Genomic DNA, 18,640 nt, shown 5'->3' with positions numbered 1-18,640 from the left:
ATTTGAACTCCAATCTTCTGATTCCAAGTACAGCATTCTATCCACTGTACCTCCTACCTGCCTTATAGCAGGCAATTTCTTGCAATCCTTATCCCTAACTATTGCTAATCCATCCATTATGGCTGGGAATGATATTATCACTGCACCATGCCACTGAAGATGTCCTCACTTCTATTCCAAGTGATGCTCTGCCTCCCAGCCTACTCTTTTTTCTTCTGTCCCTTCATCTCTCACCAGGAAGGCTTCAAACTTTCAAACTCGTGGTCATTATCATTATTGGAGTGTTTACTAAATCCCAAATAGCTGGGTCTTTTTAGAGTATTGGAATGCACTAGAGTTTCAGGTTATACATCAGCCAATACTTTATATGCCCAACAGTGTGCTTTTATCATAGTGCCAAACTTGTGTAATACTTTTATTGGCGTAATTGGGAGATACTCCTGTGACCTCTAATCTTTAGACTGAGTCTATTCTTGGGGGAAGTGGGGAGCAATATTTTGGCAGCTACAAAGGTATTGAAGCTATTAAATCCAGCTTTCCAAAAATCAATGTTACCATAGAATCATAGGATCATAGATTTCAACTGGAAAGGACCTAAGGGAACTTTGTCTGACTTCTTCATTTTACAAATGAGGAAACTGACATCTTAAAGGGGTTAAATGACTCATCCAGCTTCATGCAGGTATGAAGTGTCTGAGGCAAGATTTGAACCTAATTCAATGCCATACCCAGTGATGGGCAAACATTTTAAAGAGGGGGCCAAAGGAAAGAAAATGCTCATCTGTCAGTCTTTTTCTAAGGCAACTCTTTAGAAGTTTCATTGTATTGTGTCCTACTCATTGTATTCAGATTAGGAATGTAGCCCCGCCAGATAGAACATTTCAGGGGGCCACATCTGGCCCATGGGGCTGTAGTTTGCCCATCACTGCATACACCATTTAAGCAACACTTTAGAGAAGTTTATATGCAGTTAGCCAATTTTTATTCTGCATTCTTGCCAAATATACAATCATTGTTTAATTACACGATGATTTGGGCCAAAGCTATTCCTCTTGTATAGGCCTCTGTTTTTCCCCCTCTTGGAGAGGGGAGAGGGAGACTCAAATCAATATTTGAAGCCCTTTCCCAACTCAAACATGCTGTTACTTCAGAGCCCATCAACTTTTAAATAAAATGGAAATCATTTTACCCCTCAAGTGGCACTAAGCATAACATATTTGAGGTCTGCTGGGTCATGATTCTAACTCTCTGATGAAAGGACTTTTCTGGCACCCCAAGAACTATTCATTTGTGGGGTCACTCCACAAGCATTTACTGAACACTGATTGTGCTCCCAGCTCTTCTTTGGTCTCTGAATTATCCTTTGGTAGATAGAAAGAAAGAAAGAATCAATTATTAAGTGCCTACTATGTACCAGGCATTGTGCTAAGTGCTTTACAAATATTTCTTCATTTGATGCTCACAATCCTGGAAGGTAAGTGCTATTATTATCCCCATTTACAATTAAGGAAAATGAGACAGGGGTGTTGGGGCTACTCAGTTTGTAAATGAAGGTCTCTATGGCTGTGTTGTTTTGTAAAGCAAAAACTCTCTTCTGTGTTATCAGGAAGTTTATGGGCTTAACGTATTCTGACATCTTTTGGAACACATCTGATACAGGCTGGGTCAAAGCTGCCTGGAGCTTATACTCTACTTGGTTAACAGGAGCCTGTGTCTTTGTCCACGAGTTGCCAAAAACTGACACCAGCCTTATCTTGAATGTAAGGACAAAAGTTACTTAATTTGTTGTATGTGCTAAAATTGGATCTGAAAAAGGAGTAAAAAAAAAACTAGATTTATTGAGTTATAAGAGCCCTGGAGAAAAAAAGCATAAGTAAATGTAAACTGAGTCCCTAAGCACCATAGAAAAGTGGATAGGACACTGAACATCTATGAAGATAGGAAGATCTGAGTTTGAATTCTGCCTAAGTTGCTTGCTCATCTAAAAGATGGCAATAGTAATATCCAGAATTATTGTGAGGCTCAACTGAGAAAACATGTAGATCACTTGTTATTGTTGTTTAGTTGTGTCTGACTCTTCACGATCCCAAATAGGGTTTTCTTGGCAAAGAAACTAGAGTGGTTTGCCATTTCCTTTTGCAAGTCATTTTACAGATGAGAAAATTGAGGCAAACAAGAATAAGTGACTTACACAAGGTCACATAGTAAGTATTTGAGGTCTTATTTGAACCCAGGTCTTCCTGATTCCAGACCCAGCACTTTATCCACTGCACCACCTAGTTGCCTGATCAATTTACAAACATAAAACTAAGTCAGGGGAAACTGGGTAGCCGAGTGGATTAAAACCCAGGCCTAGAGACAGGAGGTCCTGTGTTCAAATCTAGCCTAAGACACTTCCTAGCTGTGTGACCCCAAGCAAGTCACTTAACCCCCATTACCTAGCCTTTATCACTCTTATGTCTTAGAATCAATACTGTGTTGATTCTAAGACAGAAGGTAAGGATTTATTTTTAAAGGCTACTTAAATATGAATTCTCATGATCCTTAATATTTTAAGTTCTTTTGTAATATGATGGTAATTTAGTGTTTCAACAATTCTTGATTTTGTCAGTGTAAGATCAGCTCCCACTAATGCAAGTCTATCCCTTCCACACCTTGATAGATGGCTAAGTGAGATGCTGATGAAAAACAATTTCATCAGCCAGTAATAAACCATCAGGTGCTATTTTACTAAACTAGACTGGACTTTCTCCAGCAAACACATCTGTCTACCTACCATGAGACCTTTACATCAGACTTGCAGCTGAAATCATCCATATGCATTGTTTCCCCCATTAGAAAACAAGATGCTTGAAAACAAGGACTCCCTCACTTTTCTCTTTGTATGTCCTGGGCTTATTCCATAATAAGCACTTAATGCTTCATTCACATGCTCATTCATAAATCTTTGATCTACTTTTTAAGCCTTTACAACTGACTAGGACCTTCTGGAGTTTGTTCTTTGTTGGAATTTTTGAGAATGAAGAGTCACCCCAACATTATAGTGAGGCATCAGAGTAAGACTTCAATAATGGAATATTCATAATGGGTCACACAGTATTAGAATGTTTCATTTTTACAAGGCATTTGACCTTTATTATCTCAGTTGATGTTCAGATGATCTGTGTGACTTGGTTTCCTCAATTGAAAAGTATGTTGAAATTAGCTGTAAAATTACCGAAAAGTGAGCTGAAGAAAGAAATGGTAAACCACTTTAGTATCTTTGCCAAGAAAACCTCAAATGGGGTCATGAAATGACTAAAAAATATCTCAACAACAAAAATATGTCAAGCAACATCAGACCTGAAAGTCATTTAGGAAATAAAAATGGCTCTGAGTCTAAAACTTACTGGAAAGTACCTCTAGCCCAACCCTATCATTTTGAAGATAAGAAAAGTGAAACTTAGAGGGTGGAAATGTCTTGCCAAGGCTTTACAGATTGTTCAGTTGTTTTTAGTCATGTTTTACTCTCTGTGACCCCATTTGAGATTTTCTTGGCAAAATACTGGAATGGTGTTTCCATTTCCTTCTCCAGTTCATTTTACAGGTGAGGAATTGAGGCAGATAGGGTTAAGTGATTTGCCCAGAGTCATATAAATAGTAAGTGTTTGAGGCCAGATTTGAACTCATGAAGATGAATCTTCCTGATTCTATATCTAGTGTTCTAGCCACAGCACCACCTAGTTAGCTATCCCAAGTTTACACAGAAAACTAGAGACAAGTAGAACTAGAACACAGGTATCATGTGTTCTAGACAAGGGTTCTCTTATTAGATCTCCCCAATAAAGGAGTTTCCAGCAAAGAAAAATCAATATTTATCTGCAATAGTCAGAACCCCAACTGACATTTCTCAATTATCTAAGATTAAAGTACCTAGCCTATAGATTCTCAGGTCCTTTGGCTACTACATCTTCTCCTTCCTTTTCTTATGATTTCTACTTTTTTGAGTCTCTCTCTTCAAATAGAATGAGAAAACCCCAAAATCCCAGCTTTAGGTCTAAGAACTCACTGACAAAAACTACTGGGAAAACTGGAAAACAGTATGGAAGAAACTAGGTAGAGACAAATATCTCACACTCTGTATCAAGATAAAGTCAAAATGGGTATATAATTTAGGCATAAAGGCAAAGACATAAAGATAAAGTCAAAATGGGTATATAATTTAGACATTAATACCATAAGCAAATTAAGGGAACATAAACTGGTTTACCTGCCAGATCTATGGAGAAGGGAAGAATTTATGACCAAACAAGAAATAGAGTAATGAATAATTTTGACTACTTTAAATTAAAAAGGCAAAACAAAACCAATGTAGCCAAGATTAGAAGTAAACTGAGAAATGAAATGGAAAAAATTTTACAAAAAATTTCTGTGAAAAAGGTCTCATTTCTAAAATATAAAGAGAATTAAGTCAAATTTATAAGAATACAAGCCATTCCCCAATAGACAGGATATAAATAAGCAGTTTCTAAATGAAGAAATCAAAGCTATCAATAATCATTTTAAAATATTCTAAATCACTCTTGATTAGAGAAATGCAAATTAAAACAACTCTGAGGTACCACCTCATACCTATCAGACTGGGCAATATGACAGTAAAGAAATTGATAAATGTTGGAGGGGATGTGGTAAAATTGGAACACTAATGCATTGTTGGAGGAGTTGCAAATTGATCCAACCATTCTGGAGGACAATTTGGAACTATGCTCAAAGGGCTATAAAACTGTGGATGCCCTTTGATCAAGTATTTTGATCAAGACCACTACTAGGTCTATCACAAAGAGATCATAAAAAAAGGAGAAAGGACTTAGTTGTACAAAAATATTTATAGAAGCCCTTTTTGTGGTGGCAAAGAATTGCAACTTGAGGGGATATCCATCAGTTGGGGAATGGCTGAATAAATTGTTGTAAATTATGATGATAGTATATTATTTTGCTTTAAAAAATGATGAGAAGAATGATTTCAGAAAAAAGCTAGAAACACCTACATGATCTGGTACAGAGTGAAATAAGCAGAATCAGGAGAACATTGTACACAATAATTGCAATATTGTACCATCATCAACTGTGAAAGACTTAACTACTCTCAGCAATACAATGATCCAGGACAATTTTGAAGGACTGATTACAAAGAATGCTATCCACCTCCAGAGAAAGAACTATTTCAGTCAGATGCAGATCAAAGCATGCTATTTTCATTTTAGCATATTTGTGTTTTTATTTGGGGGTTTTGGTTTTATATATTATCTTATAACAATGTACAGTATAGAAATGTGTTGCATGATTAATACATGCATAATCCTGATCAAATTACTTACCATCTTTTGGAGGGAAGGGAATGGAGGAAGACAATTTTGTCTTATAGCCTCAGAAAACTTACGTTAAAAATTGTTATATGTAATTGGGAAAATAAAATATTTTTAAAGGATAAGAAATGAAAAAAAAAGCCTACCACATTGTTCCTTGGTTAGCAACCTAGAATCCATTTTTACAGAAGAGTTGGTACATTCTAGATATAGAAAAGGGGTCCTTATCTATATCTAGCCTCTGGCATAGTCAACATAGATAATTTAGTCAACTTTCCCTTTGGACCCAAGGTTTAATGACCTTTCAATATTTCCTTCTTATTCAGACACTCTGCCAAATGCCAATTACTGTTTTTTGTTGTGTTCCAACCATGTTCCAGATGATTGTACAGCAGGATCTGACCAGGTACTTTTCCATTTCATATTTTCTTGTACACATAATCCCCCCATACAAAAGATGGATTAGACATAACTAAAGGCACTATAAAGATAGGGCCATCATTTCCTTTAGAGGACTGACCTGCATTGTGTCCATAATTTAGTGGCTCAAAGATCTGAAAGTATTTCTTTAGGCTGAGGATGGTGCTAAAGAGAGCAAATTTGGGAGTTTGATTAACATTCATATGATCTGTATGGTTTTGGCCAAAGAGATCCGCAACTCAGTCACAGCCAGTGAGTGCACAAAACATTAGTCAAGTGTTAGCCAAAGGTAGTGTTATTTGGTTATATTAAAGATGAGCCCTCTCAAACAAATCATTGCTTCTCCAGGTAGTCATATAGGAGTGGGCCTCCTCTTTGGTTTCTGGAATTAACCTGTGAGGAATGGAGCCTTTTTGGGTCTCATGATATTCCTAATCTTCTCAATCTTTCATAAGATGCCTCTTCCCTTTCCTTAAACACCATTTCCCCCAAACATCTGGTAAATTCTGAATTGGCTCTTTGGAATCACCTCTTATAAGGATTTCCTGCTCTGAGGGACAACATCATTGATGAATCTTTGATAATACTTGAAGAATTCTATTCTTCCAGTAATAATTTGCTCATGGGATGCTGAGGGAAAGAGAAATTAAAATGGTTACTTTGATTCCCACTACATAAAACTATACACAAGTGGCCTTCCCTTGGGAATCCATGCAAAATATTGTGTTAATTACTTCTTATTTTTTTAGATTCACTAGGGGAGTATATAATTTAAAGGATCCCTGTGGCTAAGTCTTCTGAGAAGCAAATCATCTTTCCTTCATTCATCTTACGTGTAAATCTTATCTTTACATATTTGTTTTCACTTAAAGACCACTTGCAATGCATTAGGGCTGTTCAAAATGTGGAAGGGTCTTTCCCCCCAAATACCACCAAGGAGAAGTTGGATAACCACTTGTTAGAGATCATAGACAGAAAACTTGTAAAATATCAGTTAAAGGATCATAGAAATCAAGCTAGAAAGGAGTTAGGGAACATTTCGTCCAACGCTCTCTTTTTATAGGTAAGGAAATTGAAGTCCCATAAGTGATTTGTCCTAGTCTCAAATTAGTAAACTGCAGAAGACTTTCTTGACCAGAAACACAATGAATTAAATGGCCTTGGAATTCCTTCCTAACTCTGTGACTGGTTCCAAAGAAAACCCGAAATTTTAAAAAGCAATATCTGCTAATTTTGTATTATTCATAAAAACCATTTCTTTCTATAAATTGCAGTTGTCTTAACCTACTCCTTAGGCACCAAAGTCTTAAGCTTGTAAAATTGAGAATTAAGAGCACCTAAAGGTCAGCAGATGGAGTCTAAAGGGGTTACATCATTTGAGGTATGGGCAGAAGCCCAGTGTCCATGACTGGAAAGTGGGCATCCTGTGCTAAGTCCCTAACTAGAGCCACCTTCTCTTCCTCCTCAACAAAGGTACAAATTCAAGAGCCTGCGACATTGTGTAGCAGGAGGAGAGAGTCTTAATCCTGATGTGAGAAAAAAATGGAGGAGTCAGACAGGTGTGGAGTTGTATGAAGGCTATGGCCAGTCTGAAACTGTAAGTCGCTGCTGAATCTTTGAACCTCAAATGAGGATTGCCCTCCTTGGACCTCTCAGATCTTGAATGAACATTTCTGGATCCTATTACTTTCCCTAACCCTCCGTGAGCACTGATGGGTTGAATCAGTCCAGGTCTTATAGTAAGGTCTCTTGTCCCCCCAATACTTCTTCCATCTCTTAACTACTCCCTAAAATTTCATCAGTAAGACATATTTTATCTTCATAATAACTTATATCCATATAGCACTAACCCTAAACCTGTCACCCCTTTAGCTATTCTGTTTCTGTCAGTGATGCCACTATTCACTCAGAGGCCTAGACTAGAAACTGGTATCATCATTAACTTCACTGCTTTCCATATTCTATATCTAGTATCATTAAAAAGTGAGGTGGGATGCTTCAAGAGGAGAGGAAGAGATATACTTTACTTTAAGTGTTAAACATATCAAAAAATATCAGTGTTAAACATATCCAAAAATATCAGTGTTATCAACAATCTCCAACAATAATAGAACCACAGGATGTTGGCAAATGCTCTTCTGATTTCTCTCCAGGCTTTGATCTGTGGCAATCAAGTAGGCAAGGAAATCAAGTCAGGTTCCATGGGGAAAGCTTTTCCACCTTATGATGTCCAGGTAAGAAACTCCTGACCCAATGAAATAAAGGTTAGTTTGAGAAAGAATTAGATGAACATGTCTGAGACCACAGCACAAAAAGCATCCCAGACTTGAGTATCAAAAATATCTAAATACTAACCCTCACATTTACTAACTCCATGACTATATCTTTATGTCTCTGAGCCTCAGTGTAAAATGTAGATTTAATAAGTATTGAAATATTGGGCTATATAAAGACAGACATGTTGAGAAATAGGGAAATGATAATCTTGAAATATGCCCTGGCCAGATCATATCTAAAATATTATTCTGAAGGAAGAAAATCAATAAACTGTAGACCATTATAGCAGCCAAGAGGGTGAAGGGGCTAATGATCATGGTCATGTGAATTTATTGAAGGGGTGTTTAATATACAGAGAGAAGACTTAAGGGGGAGAGATCACTTCTGTCTATAAATATTTTAAAGAGTATAATATGGAAGAGATTTTTGACTGGGCCCAGAGGACAAAACATGAGTTGTTTTAGAGTCAACTTTAAGTTTGTTTTTAAGGAATTATAGCTATCCAAATAAAAAATGGAGGTTACCTAGGGAAAAGACTGGACCATCACTGGAACTCTTTATGCAAAAACTGAATGCCCAATTGTTAGGTATTTTGTATGAGAAATTTTTGTTTGAGTTATCCTAGGTGGCAGTCAGAAAGACATCTTCCTGAGTTCAAGTCTAGCCTCAGATACCTATTAGCTTTGTGATCTAGGCAAGTCACTTAACCTTGTTTACCTCATTTTCCTTATCTATAAAATGAGTTAGAGAAGAAAATAGCAAACTACTCCAGTATCTTTGCCAAGAAAACCTCAAATTGGGTCACAAAGAGTCTATACCAATAAAAAGATGGTTTCACAGATCCCTGCCAGTTCTGATATTGTTATTGTTTTTTCTTACCCCACAGCATCATTGCAAGGAAAACATTTTGTAAATCACCAAACTCAATAGAGATATGATTTGTTTTTTTGTAACTGCTGTTGTTAAAAGCAGATCGTTTGTTGAGTGTGCCTGTGATGGGTCTGCAAGGGCATTTGGTTATCCCAAACCCACTAGGTGCCTCTGTGCCTCATTCTCCATTCTAGATTGTAGATGATGAAGGCAACATCCTTCCTCCAGGAAAAGAAGGTAGCATTGGCATCAGGATCAAACCAAAGCCACCCATATGTTTCTTCACAGGTTACTTGGTAAGTAAAAATTTTTGTAGATATGTAGCACTAGGAGCAATCAAAATATTCTATGCACATTTTTTGGTTTTGCATCAATTTCCTTTCTAAATCTATCCCTCCCATTTCCTTGCCCAAGAATCACCCATCATAACAAAGGGAAAAACAAGAAGGGTATAATTCAGCAAAACCAGCATATCAGCACATGAAATTACTCATACCCACAGTAGTTTCCCCACCTTTACAAAGGGAAGGAGATACATTTTCTTCTTTAATCTGTAGAGCAATGTTGTTCTTAACATTTTTAGTGTGTTTTCTTGTCCTCATTACTTCCCTTTGCATCAGTTCATATAAATCTTCCCATACATCTCTGTATTCTCTATATTTACCATTTCTTATTGCATAATAATAGAGGTATCCCTTCCATATCACAGAGCTTAGGGATCTCTGTGATCTGGAAAATTGACATAAAAATTTTTGGCCCTCTCTTGGTAGCAGAAAAGTCTGAATTTTTTCTTTTTCTTTTATGGGATGTTTATTATGAGTTGCTAAACTTTTTAAGGTGTCTCTACATTTCTAGCCTTTGTGTCATCTGCTAGCTTTGGGGTTCTTTTTGCAAAAGTTAACCTTTTACTTACTTTAACTTTAAAAAAGAACATTAAAAAAGAAATATTTTGGATATCAAAAGATAAAATATGTTGATATTATAAAATACTATACATATATTGTATGCATTTCTGTGTTTCTGAACTTTGTATCATCTGTTGGCCTTTATTTGTCTATGTGATTCCCACAGAACTCCCCCAAAATTCCCATTTAATTTCTTATGTTGATCTGTGATATAGCAAAACCACATTGAGGAAAGTTGCAATATGGAAGGGATACTTGTACTACATTTAATTCATATACCATAATTTGTTTAGCTGTTTCCCAATCAGTGGGCATATATTTTGTTTCCAATTCTTTGGAACTATCAAAAGTGCTGCTATGAATATTTTAGTGAACATGAGACTTTTCTTTTTTCCTTTGACCTCTTTGGGGTATGATCTATAACTCTGAGGGGAGGGATATGTTAACCATTTCTTAGCATAATTCCAAATTTCTTTCTGGAATGATTGGACCAATTCACAATAGCATGCTAATTTTCATAACTTTTCCAACATTGACTATTCTTTTCTTTTATTATTCTTCACCAAATTTGCTCATTTGAAGTGAAACCAGAGTTGTTTTAATTTACATTTTCTTTACTATCAGTGATTTTGAGTGATTTTTCATAAAGTTATTCACATTTGGACCTTTTACTGAGAAATTCTGATAATATGATTAAAATTTTAATAATTATGTATATGCACTCAAAGGAGCTGAAATTGTTCTGTCTGACCTCAGACTTCTTTTGGGAGTTCTTAAATTTACAGTTTGAAGGGATTTAGCCCCCTCACTATAGGACTCACTACTTCACTTAGGAGCATCTAGTCCAACTTCCTCATTTTACAAATTAAGAAACTGAATGCCAGTGAAGTTATGTGACACATCCAAGATCATACAGATAGTAGGAGAGAGAGGTGAGATTGGAAGCTAGGTTCTCTGACCCTAAGGTCATCTTCTGATCTCAAAGACATCCTAAAGAGGTACACTATACCAAAGTTCCTCCCTTCAAGAGACAACCATACACGCTAAAGACAGAAACCCAGACAAAGTGATCTCTTCATGCTCATTTTATTTTGCAACACTCAGGTTTCAAAGGAAAATATTTCCCGACTAAAAATCTCAGATTATGGAAATTTATTCACAGAGCAGCAGCTTCTATCTTGGTCTTGGTTATCTTTTATTAATTATTAAAACAAGCAGGTCAGGGGCAGCAAGGTGGCTCACTGGATTGAGAGCTGGGTCTAGAGATGGGAGATCCTGGGTTCAAATGTGGCCTCAGATACAATTTCTAGCTATGTGACTCTGAGCAAGTCACTTAAGTCACTTAACCCCCATTGCCTAATTTTTATCACTCTTCTACTTCTGCCTTGGAACCAATACACACTACTTATTATAAGATGGAAGGTATGGAGGGCCAACTGTCCTGCTCAAACTTTCTTGGAAAATGTTGTTCTGGCCCATATTAATTAACAGCTCAACCCAAAGTATGCCCATCACTCTAGAGTCATGCCAAGGATGTCCTTTATTGAATTTTCATTATGTATGATCAGAACAATGCTGAGAAAACAGCCTCTTGCAAACGGGGCGACTTTTACCTCACTGGGGACTGTGCCTATATGGATGAGGATGGTTACTTCTGGTTCAAAGGAAGAACAGATGATGTGATCAATTCTTCAAGGTAAAAATGTTGGTTGGTGCTTTTCTTTTCTTTTCCTCTGGGTCTCTGGTTTTCAGTATGATAGTGGGCAGCGGGTAGAACATTGGGACAGTATCTGTTAAAAGGTCCATTTTTTTCTTCCAGTTACCGGATTGGACCCTTTGAAGTAGAAAGCGCTCTATCAGAGCATCCTGCTGTTGTTGAGTCAGCTGCAGTCAGCAGTCCAGACCCCATCAGGGGGGAGGTAATATATCCCTCATAAGGTAGAATACATGAATTATCACTTGTGTCGAATGATGCATCAAGATGCCAACTTAACCTCAAATACCTCTCACCCAGTCCCAAATATGTAGAGTGTGTCAGTATCTAAAATTCTGCCATTAGTGAGATTCATTCCTTTGTTTGAAATTTGCTCTTGTTAGCTTCCAGTTTTCAATAGCACATACCCATGGAAGGGTAACATATTAAATACTTGGCACTTTCAATTCAATTCCAAATTTATTTATTTAATATCTACTTAATAATTATTTCATCCTACTTTCTGCAGTGGTCCAGTTTAACACAGTAAAATTAAGATAAGGCAATCTCTGCTCTCATTAAGATTATAGTTTAGTAAGAAGGTATGAAATATATGCTGTACAAACATTTGCTGTATAAATAACTATAATATAAAAGCAATGCAAAAGTAAATAAATAAGGTACCTACAAAAGACTGAGAAATTGAGTAGAGAAAATTCATAACTGACTGGGAAGGATCATGGAAAGGTTCAAGAAGGAGATTACATGAATTGGGTTTTATATAGTCAGTTAACAAGTTTTTAATAAAGATTCCTGTTTGCCAGGCACTGTGCTAAGCACTGAGATTGCAAAGAAAGTTAAAAACATATTCCTTTCTTTCTAAGAACTCACATTCTAAAGGAATACCAGCGGTGAGTTAAGAGATCAAAACCTGAATATCAATATATTACTTACACTTCAGTGTGAATTAGTTTATCATAAGAGGAAGGGCTTTGATAGATAATTGTGAAGAGAACAAGAATTCTGAAAAAGAGAAAAGAAATGTATCCAAAGAAGACTGAGAAGTAGGAAGGGAGTTCTGCTGTACTTTGGTTGCCCAACAACATCCAAAAAGTTTTACCTTCTCTGAATGGTACCTATATTATCCTTCAGCTAATTATTTCATTTGGAGCTAATCCAACCCTGAGGCATTTTGATTCATTTTATGACTCAATGTGTTACCCTCCTGGAGATATATACATCTTAACAAGGATGAAGCAATTCTAATAAAGAATTCTCAAGTACTATTTGTAAAAAAAAAAAAAGAAAGAAAGAAAGAAATATAGGGCTGCGGAAGGAGGTCCTCCAACATCTTTCAAGTCTTAACCATAAGAAGCCACTGATATCATAAATATAGGTTCGAACAAGTAGAAAAGAATATTGGTGCTCTTCATCACATTCAAGTGACTAGGATGGGATAAGCAAAGGGATGGAATAGATCTTTCCATGTGAGCCAGGGAGTATTTAGACATTTTTTCAAAAGTGGATTTAAGGGGCAGAAATCAACATTTTCATTTTCTTGGTGAGACAGATTTATGGATTTTCCCATACAGGTGGTAAAAGCTTTTGTAGTTTTGAACTCAAATTTTATCAACCAAGACCCAGTGGAACTGACTCGGGAACTGCAAAATCATGTCAAAAAATTAACAGCACCATACAAGTACCCAAGGAAGGTGAGTATCTTGGAGAACTAGGAGCCACCATCTTCTGAAGGTTGGGGCAAGGGAGTTAGTTAGAGGCAAGGTTGATCTACCCTCATGACCAATGAAAAACTGAGTGAATTTGGGAGAAAGGTAACATGGAAAGGAAGGGAAAAGGAAAAGAGAAGGGGAAGAGATGGAAAATTTTAAAAGGCCCTCTCTGACCAAATCCAAGCAATGCAACCATTTCTAAGTAAAGGCAATAAACATGATGCCATACAAGGAACTAGGCTTTCTCAAAGAAGTCAATAGTACTACTTACTCTCAAAGCCAACAATTTTTATAGGAAGACAAGATATAAACATTAAAAAGTAAATGGCAATTTGAGTTCAAACATCGAACTGTAAAAAAGCAGATGCGAATTATCACAAGGCAGATTCATAGTCAGATAAAATATAGAAATATAGTCAGTGATCATTTATCCTGGCTCCACTTGGCCTCTGAGCCTCCCAGTGGGAAGCCTCAGAAAATAAAAATCTGCTTTCTGAGGTCCATGAAGACCGTGAGTACAGGTTCGTGGTTCAATAACACTGCCCAAATAGAGGCACGATTCGACAATTTAGAGAGCTAGGAATGAGAAAACCCTAGGTTCAATCCTTCCTCTGTGTTAGCAAGAAAATTTGGGGGACAGCACTAATAGGTTAAGTGATTCATCCTTCATAACAGTGTGTTTTCACAAAGCACTTTTAGAGTCATAAGACCTTTAATTTAATTTCTGTATGCCTCAGGTTTCCCAAGTGTACAATGAAGGAAATAATACTTGCCTTCCAGGGTAGTTAAGAGAATAAAATGAGTTAACATATGTAAAGGGCTTTGCAAACTTTTAAGAGCATATATGTGTTAATGGTAGTAGTGGTAACAATAGTAGTAGTCATCATCATTGTTGTCATCCTTTCCTGTTCCTTAGTCAGACTGCATCTAAAATAGTGTTCAGCTGTGAAAACCATAGTTTAAGGAAAATATAAGTCAGAAAGTGTCCAGAGGGGAGAAAGCAGGATAGTGAAAGCCTTTGGGTACATAGTATCTGTGAATCTATTGAAGAAACAAGATAAATTTAGCTTAAGGAAGGTCAATAAGATGTGATAGCCATATTCAAATATTTAAAAAGCTATTATGGGGAGAAGGGATCAGACTTGTTTTGTTTGGCCCCAAAGAAGTAGGGATAATAGTGAAAAGCAGGGAGAAGAGGTATAGACAAGGTATAAGAAAGTCTGAGAGGTGGGATGGGAGGAGCAGGTTATAAAGGACTTCGAAAGGCAAAGGATTTTATATTTGATCCTGGAGGTGATAAAGAACCATTGGAGTTCATTGAGTAGTGAGTTGGGGTGAAGAAAAATGGGTTTTGACAGGGACAGACCCATGCTTTAGGATGGACTAGAATGGGAAAAGGTTCATGACAGGGACACTAATTAACCGGCTATTATAATAGTTTAGGCATGAGGTGATGAGAGTCTTTACCAGGGTATGGACAGTATCAGAGGAGAAAAGAGAATATTTGTATGGTTAAAATGATATATCTCAGCAACTGGTTGGCTATTGGAGGGTAGAGAGAGTCAGGATTCCAAGACAACAGCTAGGTTGCAAGATTGGGGATTGGGAGGATGATGGTGCCCTCCGTGGTATTAGATAAGTTGGGAAGAAAGGAGAGTTTGGGAGGAAAGATTATAAGTTCAATTTTGAACAACATGTCGAGTTTAAGATATCTGCAGTTTAAGATATTTACTAGGCAGTTGGAGATGTAAGACCAGAGACTGGCAGAGAGGTTAACGTTGGGAAGTAGATCTGAGAATGGTCAGCCCTGAGAATGGTCATTGAGTCCATAGGAGCCAATGAGATGACCAAGTGAAATTATATAAAGGGAGAAGAAAGCCCAAGACAGAAGGTTAGCAGACATACTTGGTTGAATATTCAGTAAAGAAAACTGAGATGATTTCTTTGTAACTCACCAGAATCAGAATAGTTTAACACAATCATCCACTCAACAAGTATTTAAGGAAGGGGCAGGCACAGTGCTAGGTGCCAGGTAGACAAGAACAAAGAATGGAACAATCTCCATTGCATCCAAATGAACCCCAAATGTCAAAATAGCATCAGTCACATGGTTCTCCAATACCTTGCTTCCAGGCTCTCCCAGCCTTCCCCCAAACTCATTGAGTCATTTAAATGAAATAGCATAAGGGAGCTAGAATTTTTCATCTATTTACTTATTGAAGTTATTTTTGTTTTTAATTAGGTGGAATTTGTCCAAGAACTGCCGAAGACAGTCAGCGGGAAGATTCAAAGGAGCGTATTAAGAAAGAAAGAGTGGGGGAATTAAAATGGATCTGGGGAATTCTTTAACTGACCTTTCAACATTTCTGGCTAAGGCTTGGGTTGATCTTCCTGTAGTCTTTATAGGAAGAATGCCTTAGCATCCTTTGGAATGGGAAACCTATTCTCAGGATCAGGATCTAAGGAATCACCTTAGGAATAAACCCTTTGATTGGCCTGGGTGTGCATTGCATTGATGTCTAATATAATGCCCACTAGTTATAATAGCTTACATTTATATAGTGCCCTACCTTTTATAAATTGCTTTAGTCACAATTACCTTCTGATTTATGTAGTGCAAAGATGATTATTCCTATTTTACAGAGAAGAAAACAAGTTCTTAAAAACTAAAGTCTAAAAATATGAACAGACAGTTTTTAGGTGAAGAAATCAAAGCTATCTATAACTACATGAAAAAAATGCTCTAAATCTTTGTGGATTAGAGAAATGCAAATCAGAACAACTCTGAGATATCATTTCATATCTATGATATTGGTTAAAATGATAAAAGGTCAAAATTACAAATGTTGGAGGGGATATAAAAAATGGGGACACTGATGTACTGTCATATTATGAACTGATTGTGAATTGATCCAACCATTTTGGAAAGCAATTTGGAATTATGGTCAAAGAGTTATATAACTGTGTATATGTTTTGACTCAGCAATACCACTCTTAGGTTTATTTCCTAAAGTGATTAGGGAAAAAAGGAAATGAACATATATGTTCTAAAATATTTATAGCAGCTCAATTTGTGGTAGCAAAGAACTGGAAATTAAAATGATGCCCTACAACTGGAAAATGGCTAAACAAATTGTGGTATATGGTTGTGATGGAATATTATTGCCTCATGAGAAGTGATGAGCAGGTTAACTTTTTCTAAATACATAGAAAGGCCTAAATGAAATTATGTGAAAAGATCAAAACCAATAGAATATTGCAACAGAAATGTGGTTTGAAGAATGACTTGTGTATGTCCAAATCCAGAGAAAGAACTGAAAAATAGAAATAAGCAAGACATTGTTTTATATATACATGTATCTTTTTGTCAAATGATGCTTTTTCTAAGGGGAAAGGGCTCAAAGGGAGGGAGATACCTGCACATTTTAATGTAACAAATGAATAAATTTAAATTTAAAAATAACTGGTCAGAATTGAAATTAGAATATCCCACTTGGGATAAATTCAGTCAAGAAATTTGGGAGAAGGTTGGCTGGGGGATGGAGGCAGTGTATGAATGGCAGTCCAATTGTAAGAACAGTCACAACCAGAAATGGGGCAGCATCCCCATGAGTCCAGCCTAGCCTAGTTGAGGATATTGGAGGGGAGGGTTAGCTGGGACCCAGTAGAATAGTGTCATGACAATGGAAGTAGTAAACTCAAAGCAGCAGTACCACATGAAGGTACTATTGGAGGACTTTGAGGCATAATTCAGATATAACTATTATCATGGAGAGAAAGTATCCTCTCTCTTCCCTTCTCTTCACACTCTGCCCATTAAAACCAGTAAGTCAGCTTTCCTCCTCTATTCCTGAGTATCTGAATGCTACTGAAAGAAATTAAGCAACCATGAGTCCTCTTTTATTGTTGTTTTTCAGTCATGTCTAAATCTGTATGACTCTATTTGTGGTTTTCTTGGCAAAGCTAATGAAATATTTTGCCATTTTCTTTTCTAGCTCATTTGACAGATGAGGAAACTGAGGCAAATAGGGTTAAGTGATTTTTCCCAGGGTCCTCTACAACCAGTCTCTCATTGTTGCTGCCATGCTTCTTTGCTTCCATATCTCTACCATAATAATAGCTCCAAAAGTTCATTCTCTTTAGTCCCTCCATGTCTCCCTCTACTTGCTTGCTCTTTTTATTTTCAACAACTGGAAAACAACCACAAACAGAGTCAATACTAATTGGACCCAAGCCCAACAAAAATTCCTGGGAGAGTTAAAGAGATAAGAGTGGTAGAGGAAAAATTGGGAAAAGAAATGAGAGGGATGCAAGAAAATTATGAAAAGAGAATTAGGGGCAGCTGGGTAGCTCAGTGGATTGAGAGCCAGGCCTAGAGACGGGAGGTCCTAGGTTCAAATCTGGCCTCAGACACTTCCCAGCTGTGTGACCCTGGGCAAGTCACTTGACCCCCATTGCCTACCCTTACCACTCTTCCACCTATAAGTCAATACACAAAAGTGAAGGGTTTTTAAAAAAAGAGAGAGAATTAGCAGTTTGGTAAAAGAAATACACAAAAAAATACTGAAAAATAACAACTTGACAGAATTGGTCAAATGGTAAAAGAGAAACAAAAATTAATCGAAGAAAAGAACAAAACAGAATAGGCCAAATGGAAAAGGAAGTACAAAAATTCACTGAAGAAAAGAATTATTTAAAAAGCAGAAATTGAAATTGGCTCATTGAAAAAAGAGTTACATACATACTTACCTGGCAGGGGTGATTCCATGATCACGAAGGTAGTTTCCCCAGGGCGAGGCTTATCCATTGCACTCCAGATAGGCTGACCCCTGTGATTTCCCCAAATGCGGGAAACTCAACTGCATAATTTGTGGTAGTGGGGGACTGCCTTTGCGCTCTCCCCTGAAAAAAAAAAAAGTTACAAAAGTTTACTGGAAAAAAGTCCTTAAAAATTAGAATTGGACAAATGGAAACTAATAATTCCATGAGATATCAAGAAACAATAAAACAAAATCAAAAGAATTAAAAAATAGAAGAAAATATGTAATATCTCTTTGGAAAAGCAACTCACCTGGAAAATAGATTGAGGAGAGATCATCATTTAAGAATTATTGAACTACCTGAAAGCCACAATCAAAGAAAGAGCCTATATATCATATTTCAAGACATTACTGAGGAAAACTGTCCTGAAATATTAGATCCAGAGAGTAAAATAGATATTTAAATAATTCACTTGTAACCTCTTGAAAGAGATCCCAAAATGAAAACTTCCAGGAATATTATAGCCAAATTTCAAAGCTCCCAAATCAAAGAGAGAATACTTCACATGTAACAAGGAATGTCTGGGACAAGATGGAGGACATCTTGAGTGACAGGAACGTTGGTTAAAGACTTTGGAAT

At 36.8% G+C, this 18,640-nt stretch overlaps 1 protein-coding gene and 1 non-coding gene across 2 annotated transcripts in view; both read left to right on the top strand.

The window, feature by feature from the left end:
- Positions 1-15,736, top strand: part of LOC123249974 (acyl-coenzyme A synthetase ACSM5, mitochondrial-like) — a 36,998-nt gene extending 21,262 nt beyond the window's left edge. Inside the window, exons 3-11 of the mRNA XM_044679043.1 lie at positions 1,554-1,760; positions 5,672-5,751; positions 7,239-7,362; positions 7,919-7,999; positions 9,107-9,208; positions 11,386-11,513; positions 11,637-11,736; positions 13,103-13,222; positions 15,483-15,736. Of these exons, the coding sequence (XP_044534978.1) occupies positions 1,554-1,760; positions 5,672-5,751; positions 7,239-7,362; positions 7,919-7,999; positions 9,107-9,208; positions 11,386-11,513; positions 11,637-11,736; positions 13,103-13,222; positions 15,483-15,566 (1,026 nt within the window). The 3' untranslated portion in view covers positions 15,567-15,736. The remainder of the gene's footprint in view (positions 1-1,553; positions 1,761-5,671; positions 5,752-7,238; positions 7,363-7,918; positions 8,000-9,106; positions 9,209-11,385; positions 11,514-11,636; positions 11,737-13,102; positions 13,223-15,482) is intronic.
- A 2,245-nt stretch (positions 15,737-17,981) lies between these two features.
- LOC123232751 lies at positions 17,982-18,145 on the top strand. The gene has a single exon (XR_006505263.1). It is a non-coding gene; the product is annotated as a U1 spliceosomal RNA (small nuclear RNA).
- Positions 18,146-18,640: the final 495 nt, after the last annotated feature.

Source organism: Gracilinanus agilis, chromosome 1, assembly GCF_016433145.1.
Source record: "Gracilinanus agilis isolate LMUSP501 chromosome 1, AgileGrace, whole genome shotgun sequence".
Lineage (NCBI taxonomy): Eukaryota > Metazoa > Chordata > Mammalia > Didelphimorphia > Didelphidae > Gracilinanus > Gracilinanus agilis.
Note: the sequence above shows the minus strand (reverse complement) of the source record. Positions and strands in the feature narration are given on the sequence as shown.